Source organism: Phalacrocorax aristotelis, chromosome Z (assembly GCF_949628215.1).
Source record: "Phalacrocorax aristotelis chromosome Z, bGulAri2.1, whole genome shotgun sequence".
Taxonomy (NCBI): Eukaryota; Metazoa; Chordata; class Aves; order Suliformes; family Phalacrocoracidae; genus Phalacrocorax; species Phalacrocorax aristotelis.
In genome coordinates, this window is record NC_134311.1 from 52031780 (window position 1) to 52051634 (window position 19855).

The 19855-nt window shown below is 39.3% G+C and overlaps 1 protein-coding gene across 4 annotated transcripts in view; it reads left to right on the top strand.

The window, feature by feature from the left end:
• Positions 1-19855, top strand: part of RFX3 (regulatory factor X3) — a 131887-nt gene that overhangs the window by 62785 nt on the left and 49247 nt on the right. For 3 of the 4 annotated variants that reach the window (XM_075078543.1, XM_075078542.1, XM_075078541.1), the window contains exons 2-3: positions 11611-11735; positions 19426-19523. In XM_075078543.1, coding sequence (XP_074934644.1) covers positions 11619-11735; positions 19426-19523 — 215 coding nt within the window. In that variant the 5' untranslated portion in view covers positions 11611-11618. Of the gene's footprint in view, positions 1-10860; positions 10989-11610; positions 11736-19425; positions 19524-19855 lie in introns of those variants that run through there. The other variant, XM_075078539.1, reaches the window with a different exon arrangement.

Consider the following 19855-nt stretch of genomic DNA (forward strand, 5'->3'; position numbering starts at 1 on the left):
TAAAAGAAACAAACTGTAAAGTCAGATAGCTTGTATCCCTCCACTGCTGCACTCCAGTCATGGGAGCCATCCCACCACATCTCTGTGATCCCAACATGATCATAGCCCTGCAAATGCACATAGGTCTCTAACTCCTTGTGTTTGAGTGTATGAGTGCTTCAGAGAGGCACCTCAGCATATTAATTTCTCAGAGAGGGTCTGAGTTGTTGAGTTGTTTCCTTGCATCCTTGCTTAAGCCTCATTTTGTTGATTATGTGTTCCTTTTCATTCACGTCACCCTAGGCCCTTTGCTTCTCAGTCCTGTCTGCCACTCCTTCACAGGGCTGCTGGTAACTCTCTCCCTCCCCACATCATTCCTGGTTTAAATCCCTTCTTATCAGGTCAGCTGTCCTGCTGGCAAAGATATCTCTGCCCCACTTAATGAGGTGGATCCCCTCTCTCCTAAGCAGACATTATCCTCAAAGAGGGTCCTATGGTCATAACAGTCAAAGTACTGTTGCCAGTTCAACAACCAATGGTTGACATGCATTATTAGGGTCCCCTCCTCCTCATACCCTGTCACCCCAGATGAAGGAGAATGTCACCTGCACTTTTCTACTCACAGAATCTCCAGGGGACAAACTAATGCCTTAGAATGGCATAAATCTAATCGATGATTGACTAGTTTTGTTTCTTCTAACAGTTGTAGTTGCTAGTCTTGGACAACAAAAACTCTTCATAGGTTTTGTTTTGTCCTGTTGTTTGTGAATATAAACTTGTTGCTGATATGTATTGATATATAGGGCTGATGTGTAATACTGATACATTGTCCACCAAAAGTAAATACAATTTTGGAGTTTTTGCAGGTAAAATTTGTAGGTAGGTCAAAGTGAGAGAGTAATGAAGTAGTCATTCAGTCCAAGCATCCATGTGCTGTCTGTGATCTGCTAGAAATCTGGAATTTCTTTATGTCAATTGTTGACTAGTATTATTCTTAGGTACTTAATAATCTGACTGTCAAGACATTGCTCTTTGATCTTATGAAGTTTCTTTGAAGGACTTACCAGGAGTTACCACTTGCATTGGTCCCTTTCAGTGTGTATCTCTCTGTACTTCCCCCTTGTGTTTTACTACTGGAAACTATATGTGAATCCAGAGAAGCAGCTTGTATACTTCATTCTGTGTCACCTAACCATTATTACTCCCCTAAATGTGTGAAAAGCTGAAAAAGAGTAATGAAATTCACGTTGCTAACTGAAATATTTAGCAACTAGTCCTTATATCAGCAGAGTCCAGATGCCTGCTTTGATATCCCTAAGCACTTTGGGAGAGGACTAACAATCAGGTAGTGCTTAGTAAGAAACTGGTGTTCTAGCTTGAAAATACGTTAGTATCTAAAAATATTTTCTAGTATTCTTTTTTTTCCCCTGTGAATAACATGTATAAACTGCCTTCTCCTTTACTGATAACATATATAAATGGTTCCTTTGAATTCATAACATTGCTTGTTTGAGGGCAATTATTCATAAAATTGTTGTTTACACATAAATTGAAAAGGAATGCTTATCTAAAACTCTAGTGTTATACTGTTTTTCAGGAATGAAGCATTCTGTATTAGTTGTTGAAACCATGTTCTGAGAAGTTTTTCTTTATCGTGAAACACGTTATGTTGCCAGAAATTCTTAATGAGTATATTGGTGATTCATCATTATAAATAGATAAGATCTTAAGACCAGCCTTTTATTCTGACCATTAAAAGCCTGCCATTACTGCATGAGACTTTGAGATCTAGTTCACTTTACCTTCTGTGATGTTTTATTTAGCCTTCTAGAGGAGAAAAAAGAAATTTCCTACTGCACTTGAAAATAAATTACAGGGTTTAATTTTCTGCATTGAATTAAAGCTTGCTACATTATTTGATCTAGACAATAAAGCGTGTGTAGCTGAACAAAATTTTTGCAAACTCTTGTAGCTTACAAAAAGTACATTAGTTCAGGTTGAAGTAGTCCAGGAACAAAATAAACAGTAATCATTAATCTGACACATTTTAACAATTGCATTTGATAAGTAATTGATCAAGTTAAATTCTTAAACCATTCAGTCTTCATATTTCAAGTCTAGAAACAGAAGGATTCCAACTGGGAATTTGAGTGTGTTAAAAAATCTTTAGGGAACTTAACAGGCAACATGAAATTGCACAGAATATACAGGAAAGGTGTAATTTTCAGAATAGTAGCTTTACCAGAATTCTGCCCATTAGACTGAAGAAATACTAATCTTGTCACATTCAGGAGCTGGGCTTGGACCATATCTTTTTCCCACTTGGAGGGGCTGATTAGCCTTCTTGCAGAATGTGGCCTGTTTAGCTTATGTTCACATTTTGCAACAAGCAGTGGCTGTGCAAAGCAAAACCATTAGCAGTTGGGTGTGTCCAACTACTTTATTAACTAGTATAAAAAGGATCTTTGTCAAACTCTCACTATCTGTTGCTTGCGATACACGTAACAGTCTCGCTGGGCAAGGACGACTTCTTTTCTGCTGTAAAATGCAGTTCCTTTACTTATATGCAGTATTAGTGAAGAACAGAGAGACTTCATTTAGATTATAAAAATGTGTTCATGTAACTGCTTAGTATGGATGCAGTGTGAAAGAATTGCACTGGCTGCCTCACTAACATGGTGCTAAAAAATCTTCCAGTGAATAAGGCGGCTAAAAAGGTTGACTGTCAAACATATTGTACAGCGTCTACAAGGAAAAATCTATACTGTGTAGTGAGCTATAGTAAAATAGTAAAGAATTGCATTTAGGATAGAGACTTAGAGCAGAATAAGTGAAGCAACCTGAACACTTTCGAATAATTGATTATTAATCATTAGGTTTATTTCTGCTTAGGCACAACGGATGGCAAAGTTTATATTCCACAACCATGCTTTAGCGATCTTAAGTTTACCTACTGATAAATAAGTTTACAGAGCAAGCAGTAAACCTGTCTATCAGATTATTAATAAAAGTGTGTTGCAGTTCTGAGGTGGAGAAGCACATCAGATTGTATACTTAAATATATAGGGTTGTCACCAAATTGCCAATGTGAAGATAAAATGGACTCAGTCACCAAAACACTTTAATGAAAAATGTATGTGCAGTTTTCAGATTACATGGTTTTCCATGCAATAGGAATGGGATTCTGGGGATGGGGCAGCATAGTCTGAAGTTTGGTAGGTCAGTGCAGCAGCACCAGCTATACAGTGGCTATCTTTAGGCTGGGCCATGGAATCCTCTGGGGTCTCTACAGTTCTCTCTGGGGTTCTCTTCCACCTAACCCTGGATTCTGTCTCGTGTCCTGAGACGTCTCTGGACGTTGTCACTTCCATGACTGGGCAGACAATACCTGATTGTTGACTATCGCAGCTCAGCATCCCTCAGCACCTAAGAGCAGACTCTCAGCTGGCACTGGCTCTTGTAGTCGGCCCATCTCAAAGCTTTTCTGCAGTGACTGACAGCTGATTTACAACCAAAGCATCTTCTGTTCTTATGATGAAGCTGGTCCCTTTTCCTAAAGGGCTAGCTCTAACGTCAGCCAGGCACAATCCATGACAACTGCCATGAGGAAATTAACGCATTATGTTCCTCACTTAGATGAGAGTACCTGGCTCTGGTTTCTTGAGCATCTTGAATTGCAGCTGTAATGGTCAAGTACTGCCTGAGATGTGACTTAGCAATTAACAGATACATGGCAATACGGAACAGTCTCTCACCAGTCAAAACTGTATTTGACTGTAGTAGCATTCCTCCTCCCTTGTAGTGATTGACATGTTTGTACACTGTAATCACAAAACCAACATATAGTCAAGTAAAGCTGAGGGCTGGTATAGAAGAATGGCTCTTAATTCTCTTCAACTGTTCACTTTTGCTTCACATTGGAGCTGTGTTATCTTAAATGATCATTTGTTAGAATTAGTGGCTTAAACTGACCCCTTTAATTGTGCTCTAAAACTGATTGGAAGTGGTTTTGTAGCAGAGGGGTGGATTAGGAAGTTACTCAGTGTTTACCTTTTGATTTCCACTGTTCTGCCAGCTTGCTAATGTTTTTGTCTGGGTTACATATAAAAGCGAGTGCAAGCTTGCTCAGAAAAGCTGGCGCTTTTTTTTGCCTCAATTTTGAAGGAATTTTCCAAGTGAAAGGTAATAGGCTGAGAAAAAAGAACAAATGATTAAAGAGTTAAGAGTTAATGTCTACTCACTCCCTAAGTGAGTAGACATATCCATAGGATTATTCTGGTGCTTTTGAAAAATTTTAAATTCTTGATTGGGAGAACTGTTATTTTGACCAAACCGGACTGTGTCTACACTACACATTTTTTACTTCTCTTTATTTTTCAATATATGTGCATAAAACAATGCCCAATGACTTTTATGTATGACTGTGGAAAATAGCAATTACAAAAAGAGATTGTTTTCTAAATAAGTTCAAGACAACTAAATTAGCCTTTGTTAAATAATAGTTGGCTTTGCTTTCTAAAAAGGAAGAATAATTATTTATTAAAATATCTGTCTTCATTAAGTGAAAGATCATTTACAAGTTAAATGTAGTTTGAAGTTCATAGTTTCCCTTAAAAGCCAGTTGCATTGCATGTCTTCCTTTAAGAATGCTGATCTTTTTACAACTTAGGTTCTTTTTTGTTAGCAGTCACTTTGTGCTGCTCAATGACTGAGTAAAACCTGAATTACTCAAGTTTAGAAAAAGTTTACAGTGTTTAAGTATGAAACTAAAATACTCGACTCATTAGTATTCCATTAGGAATGTTGCCATTGTCTATGTACTTGTTATGTTTGGTCTAGTGTGCTTAAGGATGTCTTATATGGCACACTGTCTTGTTAGTTTATCTGCAGAAGCTTTAATATGATTGCACATTGGAAGGTGAGGAACATTTTCTTTCTGGATGTTATTAGTGGAAGTTGAATGTTCTTGCTAATATTGGAATTAAGGAAAAAACTTATTGGTTTTCAGTTAGAGTGGACTAATATTGGAACTGTGGCACTGATTTTAGCATTAAATAACTTTATTCTGGATTTTATACAGCATATTCTGTGGGCAAAAAAGGATATGAAATTTACTGTTTTCCAGTAAACATAGAATCAGGGAGTCATAGAGTAGTTTGGGTTGGAAGGGAGCTTTAAAGGTCATCTGGTCCAAAACCCCTGCAGAGTGGAGTGACATCTTCAACTAGATCAGGTTGCTCAGAGCCCCATCCAACCTGACCTTGAATGTTTCTGGAGATGGGGCATCTACCACCTCTCTGGGCAGCCTGTTCCAGTGTTTCACCACCGTCATTAAAAAAAAAAAAAAAAAAAAAAGGTGTTCCTTATATGTAGTGTGAATCTAAACTAGGTTTTTTGTTTAAAACCATTACCCCTTTTCCTATTGCAACAGGTCCTACTAAAAAGTCTGCCCCTGTCTTTCTTATACACCCCAATTTAAGTACTGAAAGGACACGATAAGGTCTCCTGGAGCCTTCTCTTCTCGAGGTAGAACAACCCCAACTCTCTCAGGCTTTTTTCTTAGGAAAGATGTTACCTGCTTCCACCACCTTCCTTCTTGCCCTTTAGTTTGACCAACAGGTCTCAACTCATCCATGCCAGTCTCTTGCCATCCTTCCCTGATGTCTTACACCTGGGGATTGAGAGCTCTTGCACTCTGTGGAAAGTGTCCTTAAAGATCTGCCATCTCTGTTCTGCTCCCTTGTCCCTGAGGGCAGTTTCCCAGGGGGTCCTATCGACTAAGTCCTTGAACAGCTGGAAGTTTGCTTTCCTAAAATTCAGGGTCCTGAGTTTACTCTTCGCCTGACCCATGTCCCCTAGGACTGTGAACTCCACCAATGCATGATCACTGCAGGCCACGCTGCCTCCAGTCTTGACATCATTGATTAGCTCACTCACATTTGTGACCATCAGGTCCACTATTGCATCCCCTTTGGTCGGTCTGTCTGTTACCTGGCTTAAGAAGCTATCCTCAATGCATTCCAGGAGTCTCCTGGATTGCCTACACCTTGCCGTGCTACTTTTCCAGCAGATGTTGTGGTTGTTGAAGTGCCCCAGCAGGATGAGAGCCTGCAAGCACAATGCCTCCTGTAGCTGAACTAAGAAGGCTTCGTCAAGTAGGCCCCCCTTGATCAGGCAGCCTGTGGTAGACACCAACCACAAGGTTCTTTTTGTTGTCTCGGTCTCTAATTCTTACCCATAAGCTTTCAACCTGCTCATGGCTATTCTTCAGAGACAGATATTCACAATCTATCCATCTTTTGATGTAGAGGGCAACCCCTCCACCCCTCCATCCTTGCCTGTCCCTTCTGAACTGCCTGTAGCCATCAACAGCCACACTCCAGTCATGGGATTCATCCCACCAACTTCCAGTAATGGCAGCTAGGTCATAGCCTTCTAGGAGCACGATGGCTTCCAACTCTTCCATTTTTTTCCTGTGGGCATCCATTTTCAATGTTTCATTAGTCATCTGTGAAGTTGTATTCTTTTTTTTCTTTTCATTTTGTATCCTAATTTTTGTCAGGCATGCTGGAAAGAAGTAGAGGGTTCAATCAGTATGATAACTCTGAGAATCTATTGATGAATCTCAGATAGGTTTCATCAGCAGTTTATCAGTCTGTCAAGTACCATAGGCATAGTTCCATGGATTTAAACCAATGATGGCCATAGTTGGCAAGGTTGTGCCCCTTTCCCCTGCCCCCATCCCAAATTCATATGCATGTTTCCTGCTTTGCACTTACTACATCTGAATGCAAAGTGAGTTAGAGGTAGTTGGAGGGAAGGACTGCAGAAATCAGCTTAAACTGCTGTAGAACACAGCCTTGCAAGGAAGGCCTGTTGTTGCAGCTGGTTCACTTGTCGAGCAAGGAGAATATTGAATTTTCTGAGGGGCTCTGAATTTTTTTTTATACAGTAGTGAATTCCTCCTACTATATATTGTTATGCCCCTGAATAGACATATTTTTCATTATGGCTTTGCCTCAAAAAATATTGTAGGGTTTTTTTTGCAGGGCAGGTTGTTATTTATTTGGAGGATGGGGTGGGAGTGAAGACTAAAGCCTAGTTTCTTCCCTGTCAGCTGTCTGGGTCTGTTCAGTTAAATTAAAAATCACCTGGATTGGGCTTTCTAAGTATTTTTGGATTTTTTTCCATATAAACCTCTTTTATTATGCATGATAATGCTACTGATTTTTATTGACATTGATCCTCAGGTTGCCAAAGTATTCTGTAGCTGTGCTGGTTTTGGCTGAGAAGGGGTTAATTCACTGTGGTGCCTGTGGTGGTCGGGGACCTTTCCAGCTTCCCGCGCTGTGGCGGGGGGCGGGGCCACGGCCGGGGCAGCTGACCCCGACTGGCCAATGGCATGTTCATTCCATACCACGTGACACCATGACCAGTATATTAAGGGGGGGCAGTTGCGGCTTGAGGAGGCGTGGCGTCGGGTCAGCGGGCGGTGAGCGGCTGCTGCGCGTGCGGTTTGTTTTGGTGGTTCATTCCACACACCCCCCGTGTGTCGTGCCTGTTGTTGATTTCCTTTTCATTGCATTTTTGTTGTGTTTTTTGGTTTGCTTTTGTTTTTGTTTTTTTACATTTTAATTATTAAACTGTTCTTATCCCAACCCACGAGCGTTACCCTTCTGATTCTCTCCCCCATCCCACCAGTGGGGGAGTGAGCGAGCGGCTGTGTGGGGCTGTGTTGCCAGCTAAACTGTGACAGTCTTTTTGGCGCGCAACTTGGGGCTCAAGGGTGGGAGATAATAACAGCTGCTGGTCACAGCACCATGTTGTCCTTTTTGCAGTTGGTGTTAAAGATTGGTGTTCGTTTGTTTAGTCTGCTGGGTTCTGCTGTGATTAGTAACGTTTTGCCTACGAGATTTGTTATGCAAACACTGGTTTTCAGCTTTATCTGGTATTTGGGGTTTTTGCTGAAACCATTACTGTACTTTGGATACCACCTTGTTGAGGCAATTAGCAATTATACCTCCTCCTCTGAGAGATTTTATAGGGAGGAAATACAGGATGGTATCTTTGCAACTTTGTTCTATGATGTCTCCACCTTTATTACAACCACCTCTTTATATCTTGAACATCCTTGGTAATTAACGTATACTTATTGTTAGGTTTTGGGCATGTTGTTTTGGTTTTGACTAAGCAAATTAAGAATATTACCCAGAAATCTGCCCCAAGGCTTGATAGTTACAAGTGGCAGGGCATGTGGGATAGCATGGGCAAATACCTAGGGCACTGGGCACCCCCAGTGTTTTGGAGTTTCACCCCCGAACAAGTGCAGAATCCTGAAAACCTAGTAGAATCTTTGGAGAAAGTATGTTGTTACGCTGGGAACTCCAGAGAGACACAGGTGACTGCAACATCCTGGGGCCTGGCCCACGCATACCGAGCCCTGCTCAACAGTATTCAGTGCCCCCAGGGGGAAGAGAAGGTCTCTGGATTGAAATGCAAAGTGACTGGCACTGTGGCCACTCACCCTCTAACCGTCCCATATGGCCAGTGCAGAATTCTAATGGAGACTGGATGCTACATAGAGTAAATGGGTTGCACTGATCACCCAGTGGGCTCGAGTAGGAAACCCCGGTCGCAGAGGAATCTTGGATGTGATTATGGACTGGTCAGAAGGCAAAGATTTTGGATTATCACCAGAGGAGGAGGTGACACGTGCTGAAGAAACCCCACTCTATAACAAACTGTCAGAAGATGAAAAGCAGTGTGCCCTGGACACTGATGGGTCCTGTCGCCTTGTGGGAAAGCATTGGAGATGGAAGGCTGCTCTATGGAGTCCTACACAACAAGTAGCAGAAACTGCTGAAGGGGAAGGTGAATCGAGCCAGTTTGCAGAGGTAAAGGCCATCCAGCTGGCCGTAGACATCGCTGAACGGGAAAAGTGGCCAGTGCTCTATCTCTATACTGACTCACAGATGGTGGCAAGTGCCCTGTGCAGGGGGTTACAGCAGTGGAAGAAGAGCAACTGGCAGCGCAGAGGCACAAATCCACCGGGGCTGCCGCACTGTGGCAAGATATTGCTGCCTGGGTAGAGAACTCGGTTGTGAAAGTACGTCATGTGGATGCTCACGTCCCCAAGAGTCGGGCCACTGATGAACATCGAAACAACCAGCAGGTAGATCAGGCTGCTAAGACTGAAGCGGCTCGGGTGGGTCTGGACTGGCAGCATAAGAGTGAATTAATTCCAGCTTGGTGGGCCCATGACACCTCAGGCCATCAAGGGAGAGATGCAACATACAGGTGGGCTCGTGACTGAGGGGTGGACTTGACCATGGATGTTATTGCGCAGGTTATCCACGAATGTGAAACATGCGCTGCAATCAAGCCAGCAAAGCGGGTAAAGCCTCTGTGGTATGGGGCACGATGGCTGAAATATAAGTATGGGGAGGCCTGGCAGATTGACTATATCACACTCCCACAAACCCGCCAAGGCAAGCGCCATGTGCTTACAGTGGTAGAAACAACGACTGGCTGGCTGGAAACATATCCTGTCCCCCACGCCACTGCCCGGAACACTATCCTGGGTCTCTAAAAAACAAGTCCTGTGGCGACACGGCACCCCAGAGAGAATTGAGTCAGACAATGGGACTCACTTCCGAAATAACCTCATAGACACCTGGGCCAAAGAGCACGGCATTGAGTGGGTGTATCACATCCCCTGTCACGCACCAGCCTCTGGGAAAATTGAACGGTACAATGGACTGTTAAAAACTACACTGAGAGCAACGGGGGGTGGGACATTCAAGCACTGGGATACACGTTTAGCAAAAGCCACCTGGTTAGTCAACACGAGGGGATCTGCCAATCGAGCTGGCCCTGCCCAGTCAGAAATCCTACATACTGTGGAAGGGGACAGAGTCCCTGTAGTGCACGCAAAAAGTATGCTGGGCAAAACAGTCTGGGTTCTTCCTGCCTCAGGCAAAGGCAAACCCATTTGTGGGATTGCTTTTGCTCGAGGACCTGGGTTGCACTTGGTGGGTGATGCGGGAGGATGGAGAAATCCGATGTGTGCCTCAAGGGGATTTGATTTTGGGCGAAAACAGTCAATGAACTGAACGGCACAATGCAAACTGCTATATAATACTGTGTGTCAGCTCTGTGTTGTATCAATGATATCAGAGTACGAGCCTCCCAACCCATGGAAGATAAACTCTGAAACAAGCCGTGCAGCAGTGATGGAACGATGACTGACTCGGCATGCAGCAACCCAACGCCACACTCACCACCTCTCTTACCCTGAAAGACTGATACGGCGCATGGAGCCCAGAGCCATGGACTGGGTGAACTCAATGGACGTTTTAATGGACATTTTACAGGGAAGGTCCATGAACTAAGGGAATGATGTCTGTGTATTATGTTAAAGGACGGGAAGGGGAGGGGTGGTGGTTGGTACGGTTGTATTGCATCGTATGGGACACGGGCATGGTGTAAATGGTATGGAATAAGGGGTGGAGAATGTGCTGGTTTTGGCTGAGAAAGGGGTTAATTCTCCTCACTGTGGGGGTCGGCGACCTTTCCAGCTTCCCGCGCTGTGCCGCGTGGCGGGGGGGCTGGGAGGGGCGGGGCCATGGTGGGGGCGGCTGACCCCGACTGGCCAGTGGCATGTTCATTCCATACCATGTGACACCATGACCAGTATATTAACGGGGGGCAGTTGCGGCTCGGGAGCGGCGCGGCGTCGGGCGGTGAGCGGCTGCGTCGTGTGTGGTTTGTTTCGGTGGTTCGTTCCCCTTCTCCCCTCCCTTCCCCCTCCCCTGGGGCTTTGCGCCTCTCCTTGTTCTTCTTTACATTGCATTTCTGTTGTTGTTTCTTTTAATTTTAATTATTAAACTGTTCTTATCCCAACCCACGAGCGTTACCCTTCTGATTCTCTCCCCCATCTACTGGTGGGGGAGTGAGCGAGCGACTGTGTGGGGCTGAGCTGCCAGCTAAACCACTACAACTTGGCACAAGTAAGCTTATTTTCAGTTGGTTACACTTTGTGTTTTCAGCGAAGAGCAAATGTCAGGGCCACAATCTTAAGCACTTCTCTACCGTATGTGTATTTCTGTGTGGTTTTAGTGTCAAAATTTTTCTTCTGAGATTTTAAGTATTGCGGTGCCTTTAATGCTTTCTACTGAATAACGTTATTTAAGTTGCTTTTTCACTGTGACTCATTAAATGCTTTTCAGAGTTTGCTTTCCATACTACAGCCCTTCATTCTGTGGTCTGCTAGAATTTTGACTTTGAATTTGAATGTATAGAGTTTTTAGTAATCTAATTTAGTAATTCAGTAAGCTAGACAAAAATCAGTTTCAGGTGATGACCAGTTGTTTATAAGCTAAGAGAATATTTGCTGCTGATTTTTCTGAGCTATTGCTAAAGTGACAAAACCCAGAGAAGTCATATGTGTTTCTGCACATGCAAATAAAAGTATTTTGAATATAAGTAACATAAAAATCTGTTTGTACAAGATTGGTATTAGCTAATTTTAAGGTCCAAATAGAGATAAGCAAGAAATTAGTGTGCTAATATGTGACAAAATAAAGAAAATAATGCACTAACCTTCTAATTTTGCATCTTAATTTTATTCAGAGATCACGATGCAGACATCAGAGACTGGGTCGGATACAGGTTCAACTGTGACTTTACAGACATCTGTGGCTGGCCAGGCAGCAGTGCCCACACAGGTAGTACAGCAAGTACCAGTACAGCAGCAGGTAGGTGGCTGTTAGTTTTGGGAAGTTTAAAAAAAAAATCAGGAAGGATAGTTCTTCACAATGTAGTGAAGAAATTTATTTTGTACAAGGCTGCTAAGTGAACTCTTTTGCCCTGCTTTTATCAATTTCGTTTTGCTGCATTAAAATAGGCAGAGAAAGGCAAGCTGTTTTCAGGATCTGCTAACTAAAGCATCTGACAAGCACCAGTAGTACACATACATGATTCTAACTGTACATTATTATGGAATTCATGTAATAGCTCATAGAAGTTTAATTTATGTTACTGAATATTTACATTTTTTCTTTTAAATAATGATTATGTTTATGATGTTATTGGCTATATAATTTCTCCTTTCATTTGGACATCCAAGTAAGTGCAATACAAATGTAAAAATGGAAAGCACTATCCTTTGCATCTTTAGGCTTAAATCCCTGCAGATCTTTGCACAATGTTGTGAAAGTATTTGTGGTGTGACAATAGGTAATCCATGATGTGCATTTGCCAGGAAAGTAAGACGACTTTTGTAGCAGCCAGCACAGTGCACACCTCTGTTACATGAGATGGTCACTCAACTATGCCGTACCCACAGGCTTTGGAAGGAGTGGTGACTGAAGAAAATGAGGAGGAAAAAAAGAAAAGTATGGAGGTAGAAAACAGGAACTGAATGTGAAGCCATCATGTCACATGGCGTGCTGTCCAGGACTTTTCAGGAATACACAGAAGCTAGCTGTCCATGTGACGGGTACTCTGAGTGACATCTGATCTGGTTTTTCATCAAAAATTGACTTCACAGATTCAGAATCAATAGTATAAGAACTGGACATAGTTTATTAAATAGTGTAATTTTTTTCTGTTCCAGTGGAGCACTTTTCCCTAAATTAAATTCCTCAGCATTTGTTTAGTTCTAGTATTCCAGGTGGTGCGTTCCAATTTGTGTCTTCCACAGCCTCACATATTTCACTAGCATTTTTTTCCTGAGGTACAGACTCAGTTTATAATGTCTCATAGTTGGACTAGACGATCCCTGAGGTCCCTTCCAACCTGTGATTCTTTGTGATTCTGTGATAGTTTCATTACTATAGTTTCTGCTTATATCTTCCTGTATCTTTTAGGATGCAAGCTTGTTTTTTAAAAAAACTGATTCAGAAAAACTTTCAGTTTGGACATGTAAAATTTTATTTTAATGCTTGTCTTTCTGTATTTTCGTAGTATTCACCACTAGTGAATCAGGAATTGTTTGAAATATTTTCTCCTGAGTTCAGACCATTAAACAGTGTCACTCTCTTTACTTGAATGTTATTAGGATAGAGGCTTTCGAATACTACTTTAGGTTTTAATTGAAGCTTCCGTGATGCTTGAACTTAGCTAACCGTTGTAGGAGATTTTGTCTGATTAAATATTTTGTAAGGTTTGTGAAGTGCAAGACTTCTTTTCTTTTTGAAATATGATCTAGTTAATTTGCCTGATTTTATGTTCTTTCATGATGACAGATGTTTAATATATGTAGGTTATGTGATTTGTTCTTTGTTATTCCTGTATTTCAGCTTTTCAGATAAAAGAAGGCAATTTGGTAGTGCTACACAGTTGCTTGCTTTAAGCAAATGGGATATATGTACGATGGTCTAACATTACATACTGAATTTTATCCATGTGAAGTACTGATCAGTGTGAGGGATTGAAGATTGGTAACCAGTTAGTGGCATAAAGGATATTTTATAGTATCGTATTTCTAATCATTGGATTGATTGAACTCTAAGGATAGGATCATCTATGCATTTCTGTTCTTTTTTTTGTCACAAGCAAATGAAGAATGAGCAGGGCTTTGCTTGTGCAAAGTTTCTACCTTTCTGAAAACTAGGATAGAATTGGCTCCTTTTTTTCCCCACATAAACAATGCATTTATCTTTGTCACCGACTGTCTATATCTTTTCTGCAGTTATTCCAGTTGTCCTTTATTAATGTAATGCTCATGTCAAAACACAGAAGCCCAGGGGTATATTGGGTTTTTTTCTTTCTTGATTATACCTTAATGGGAACCAGAAACCGATTTTTTTTTTGTTGCACTGAGTATATAAAACTGTCCCTGATCAACCTTACATGCATCTCATTTAGTACTGCTGCTTCTGAGCATTCCCTTTCATAGAGTACTCCATCATTATTTTGGGTTATTTTTACCTGTGGGGATATTAGATTATATTTTTCTGGTTAACTCTTAACAGTGACTGTAGGAATCAGCATGATATTTCAGAAAGGAGAACTAAAGAATCAACCCATCCAAGGAAGGGTAGTTTCTTCAAAATTTTACAGGGATTGAAGATGCAGTAAGAATGCTGGGAAATGCAATGCAGACAGTATTGCAGTGATTAAAACACAGTATGTGTGGGAGATTTGTGTAGAGAGAGAGGATAGATTATGGAAGTGGATGTGTGGTGAGGAGAAAAGGAAGAGTGAAGATGTGAATGTGGTATGCCAGCAGGAAATGTGATGAAGGATGTAGGTGGGATAGGTAATTTCAGTTGTAGGGTTAAAAAAAGAAGAAGGAATATCAAATATGGAAACAAGCACGGTGCTGAGGAGATTGTAGGTATGATCTGCCATGAGGAATTAGCTCTGTGTAGGTTGCATTTGCCTAAGGTTAATATGAGCTTTATGTACATTGATAGGAATTGGCTAATTTGCCTAAAAAAAATCAGGAGAAAAAGTACTAATTTCATAAAGTCATTATTTAGATGGCAGGAGAAGGGCTTGTTATTTCTGCATGTTCAAAGTTAACAGTGTTGAAAGTTGGAGGGAAGGTTTTGGGTGCATAATATGTAAGATATTCTTTTGTTTTTTCTTGTTGTTTCTAAAAGACATACTAATGTCAGCTGTATCCAAAATACATGCGAATATTTACATTTGGATTTTATTATCTTGTGAATATAGTTCACTAAAACAATAGGGCACTTCTTAATTTTTGTTAAATTCAAAGATACTGTAACGTAAGTGTGTATATGCAACAACTTGGTGTAAGCTGAAACTTCGGAGTTCTCATATTTACAGTAATTTATTAGTACTTTTTAGTGAATAAAGCCATTTTAGATTAATTTGATTTTCTTAATATTAAAGCAGTCTATAGCATTTCATTTTTCCTAGGCAGGTCGTTGTTTCCCATGTTTTAATTCCTGTATATACACCATACTTAAATGACATCTCATGCATTCATTAATTTGGGGTTGTTTTCATGGCATCAGTGTTTTATTTATGCTCACAAAATGTATGATATCTTTTTCAAAATAAAACATTTTTTTCCCTGAATAAGAGCAAGCTGAATAAATGCAAGGGTGGACTAAGAGCCTTTTTCCTACAGCTGTATTTGTACCGAGGCATCCTTCTTCTGAGCAAATAGTGAAAGAATAACTTCTGATATATTCAACTAAAACAAATCCCTAATTTGCATATAGCTAATATAAGATTGAGGTCATAATAGTCTGCTGTGATGCTCCAAAAATAGGAAAAAAAACGTACCATTAATGAAAACCAGGGCTTTCCCTCTGGTGAAAGTGTCCCTGTTGAGATGAGATAGAGGGGACTGGTAAGGGGACAAACATGTCCACACATAAGCAGAAAGCAACAAGAGAAACACCAAAAAGGTGGGAATGTAAGTAAATTCCATTTTAGTAGGCTGAGGAATTTTCTGTGTCTTTTGTTTCCTCAGATGCAGGGGTTTTTCACTAATATATCATTGCTTTTTCAACAGGCTTTCTTTAGCACAGTGCAATGACTTTCTAAGGATTCAGAATTCACCTTACTTTCTAGCTTATGCTATGCAATATGGAAGGATTGGAGAAATAAAACTAAAAATAGTCATATAATATATTTTATAAAAGTATATCCATGCATCATAAGTTGAGCAAAGCATTTCTTCATATTCGCCATACACGATGGCCATCATGTTCACAAAGCATTGTAACATTAGCAGAAGTCTGCATCTCCAGTTAATCAAAATTGCTCTTAATGCAAAATCATGTTTAGCATATGAAAAACATAATCATGAGCTGACATTAGCCATTACATAAATATGAATGTGCTTAGAATATTACAGCATGTGCTATTTATATGTTGCTTGCCAGAAGTAATCTGGACTAATGAAGATAGAAAAATTATTTTTATCTCTAAGAACAGAAAATGATACACATCCAAGTTGTTTGCATAGGCATTGTGGATAATTTTATGCTCTCTTTTAAATGGAGTTTAGATATTCTTATATATTTTGCCCTATTGTTCTACTCTTTGCTTAGTAGTACTTTGAATATAAGCACTTTTTATTGGAAATCAAAATTCTCTCTTAAATTTTGTTTTTATGCTTCAATGTAATTTCTGCATTCCATTATGCTTTTATGCACTTTATTTTTATTGACAAATTCTCATAGATACAGTATAACTTAGTTCATAATTTATTCCTCTGAGGTAGTATAATTAAGAATATAATTAATTTTCCTTTTTTTTTTCCTTCAACTAGTAATTATAGTTACACATATGTATTGAAACAAGTTTTCATTCTCCTCTTGTTCTCCTGGAACATTTCAGCTGCTTACTTCTAATCCTGTTCTAGTTATTTATTTCAGGACAGAATCATGAAGCAAGAGGGATGAGAGATCTTCTGTCTGACCCTACTTAACTCATTATTTCCTATACAAGTAAATTAATTTTCTGTTTTCCAGCCAGACAATAATAATTACCATGACTAGGTCACTAGTCCACCCCAGAACATACAATTTTTGAACTTGTATACTGCCACATTTAAAAAATATTTCATTGTGTTTTCTGTTTTCAGTCTGAATCATTTAATACTTGGAGTATTTTTTAATACAAGAAGGCCATTTAGGTTTAGATCTCTGTTGAATGTTCTGTCTGTGATCTCTAGTTTCTGCTCTGCCCCAAAAACTAAAGAACATAGCTGATACAATTCCTTTAACAGCTTAATATAAGGTGCAAGGAAAACGATAAAACAGAAGGAAATAAATTTTTTTTACAATTTCCATAAATTTTTTGTTTTGTTTTGTTTTTGGTGGTGTTTTTTTTTCTCGTAACCAACTTATCAAATAATTTTGTGCTCATAGAATGTAGATATATGCATTTCATTTCTTCCTGTCAGTGGAATTTAAAAAGAAAATCCAGAGGCACTAGATTTAATTCTCATGAAAACATTTTTCCCAAAATGAAGTAAAATAGGAAATAAAATTAGTATTGGAGACATCATACAACAAAGATCTTCAGCATGGCAGAATTTTCATATACAAGGCCATCCTAAAGGCCACTTACTTATTTTATTTGTCATTTCTTGACAGGAAAAATATTTACATCTAACTTCTCTACCTTAAGGTTGTTATGTACATTGCAATGCAATGTGGTGAGCATCATAATCAACTTAACTGTAGCAGTACTGAGTTTCAGAGAAGCTGAAGCAAAATAACTTTTTAATATAGGCTTTTTTTATTACTGTATTGGAAAAACATTGACAAGAACATGGAGTTCATACTGATAACGGTGTAATTTCCATAGTGTTTCCCCAGCTGTACTACTGGGACAGAAAATAGAGCATATCCATTACATGGCAGGTGACAAATTACTGGTTTTAATCACAAAGCCTGCTTTCAAGGTGTTTTCTGACTGTATAGGTTAAAGAGATCAGTTTGGTGCTCTGTAACAGACTGATCAACAATGACGCCCCTTCTCCTATTGCTTAAAGTTTGGAGAATTTGAATCACCCAAGCATAAGACATACTTCAGAGTCAAACTTAAAACTATCATAATATGTTGCATATATGTTTCCCAGTAAAGCACATATACGTTTTAGACAATTATTGCATGATTAGATGGTTTTGTCACAGATCGGCAAATTTGAATATTGAGAGGTACTATTTAATAGCAAGCTTACAGGCATAACCTTCTTATAGTGGACTTAGATCAAGGCTATCCCATGAAATTATGATTGGAATTCATTTAAATTATGAAGTCAAAGGTGGTAGAAATAAGAGTAGTTCAATTCTTTGAAAAGATGTTTGAACAACACAGCTATTTATGGTTTTATTTTAAAAAAATTGTTGTAAAGCCTAGTAACATGCATAATTTGGATCAGTTTTTTGTGTTGACTTTGAAAACTGTATCTTTCTGTTAAATAACTAAACATTATTAGGAGAGGAAGTGTACACAGCTGTTCCTTACCTTAATAATTAGAAAACATCATTAAGGTGTATTTTTTGAAGCTGAAAACTTGTATTTCAGGTATCTTTGTCAATTTATGTAAAAATTTGTGTGGGAAATCAGAAAACTGGATTTTGATAGAAATTGTAACCATCATGTTGTGTCTCATGGCTGTTGATGGACAGCAGTTTTCTGTTTTCTGATTTTCTATTATGCTAGTATAGCTGCATTCAAAACCTTGGGTGTTTTGGTTTTTTCAGAATTCAGGTTTTAATGTCAACCTAAGAGAAGGTTTCTGTGAAAATCTAGATTTTCCTTTCACAGTCTGAATCAATACTATAAAAGACTAGGAAAAATATGTTTATTTACAGAACTTTTTAAAATACAGCAGAGTTGAAGGTCTTACACTAGGGTATTCTCAAAGAGCTATTAGAGATGATCCATTCAATGCAAGAAACCCAGATTTGTCTGGGATTACGGTGTTTGCAATCCTTAGGTCCAACTGGATCAGGCTGAAGTTGCCTCATAACAAAATATCTGAGACAAATAACAGTCACTTAAAAGTAGTTTATGTTAAATGCATTGTCACTTTATTGATTCAGTTCATTGGGTCAAATTGTACCTGTCTGTGAAGTCTCTAAGTCCTTTCACATCTTTTAGATTCTGACTGGTCTTGAGCCAAAATATGGCTTCTCTAAATGATGGCAGGTGTGAAATATGGAATTTTTTACTGTGGCAGAAGATAAAAAATTAAGTCTGGGGATGAAATTGCATAGCCTAGAGCTTCCCTAAGTAGTATATGAATCAAAGGAATTGATTTGTGTACTTTTACAAAGCAGGCCTGCCATCCCAGCAATATATGTGAAGATAATCCATGCCTTACTGCCTTTTGTTGTTTAGCTCACTGACATAAAACCAGGCTTTGTCGGAGTTTGTTACGGCTGATGATATTCTGGGAAAGGGGTTACTCAGATTGGGGGTTTTGATCCATAATTGTACCTTGAATCGACGCATTGCTGGGAGAAAAAGCTTTATTCACTGTAGTTTAACTCCAGTAAAGAGCTGAACCATCTTAATGTGACCCTTTATTTGTAAACTTACTGCAACACATTTGAGCTATGATTTTAAGGCTTGTAATACTCAGGACTGAAATGAAATAAGACAAGGCATACATATAGCCAAATGATACTTTCTTCCATAGCAAATGTAATTCTTCAGCTTGGTGCAAAGCATAGTCATCCTTATTATGCTTTCCAGTTAGTTCTGATTTTGGCACTGAAGATATGTATGCTCCATGAGCATGCATCTTCAGTGTTAGGGTTCCATTTACCAGACTTACAGCACAAATACTCTGTAAGAACAGTAACTTTCTTTGCTATGGCTGTGACATACCTTAAATAATTACGAGAACAGAGATATCCCATATTGTTCAGAAGCCATTAGGTGCACTGAAGCATCGGTCCTTCTTTACAATATCCCAAATTTCTGGTGTTCTTGTTTCAGGTACAGCAAGTGCAGACTGTGCAACAGGTACAGCATGTCTACCCAGCCCAGGTTCAGTATGTGGAGGGAGGTGACACAGTCTACACTAATGGAGCTATGTAAGTTGCAGATTATTGGAATTTGTATGTTTATTAAGATGTGAAGTTAAATATATATTTTAAGTTAGATTCTACCAACTAGTGTATTATAACTTGGAAAAAAAGTGATTAAATCAAAGTTCTTTTATTGCCAAAATAGTTTTTTGGGTGAAAAGCTGAATTCACACTGTTTTTATTAAGGCATAATTTTTGTGTAAATAGAGTTCTTGTGATTGTTTTAGTTGGACTTACATGAAGTTACATATACAACATAGTGTTGCTTGAAAAAGCACCTTTGGGTTTATTGGGTAAGTTCTGTCCATAGGACATATTGTAACTTCTGTCCTCAAGAC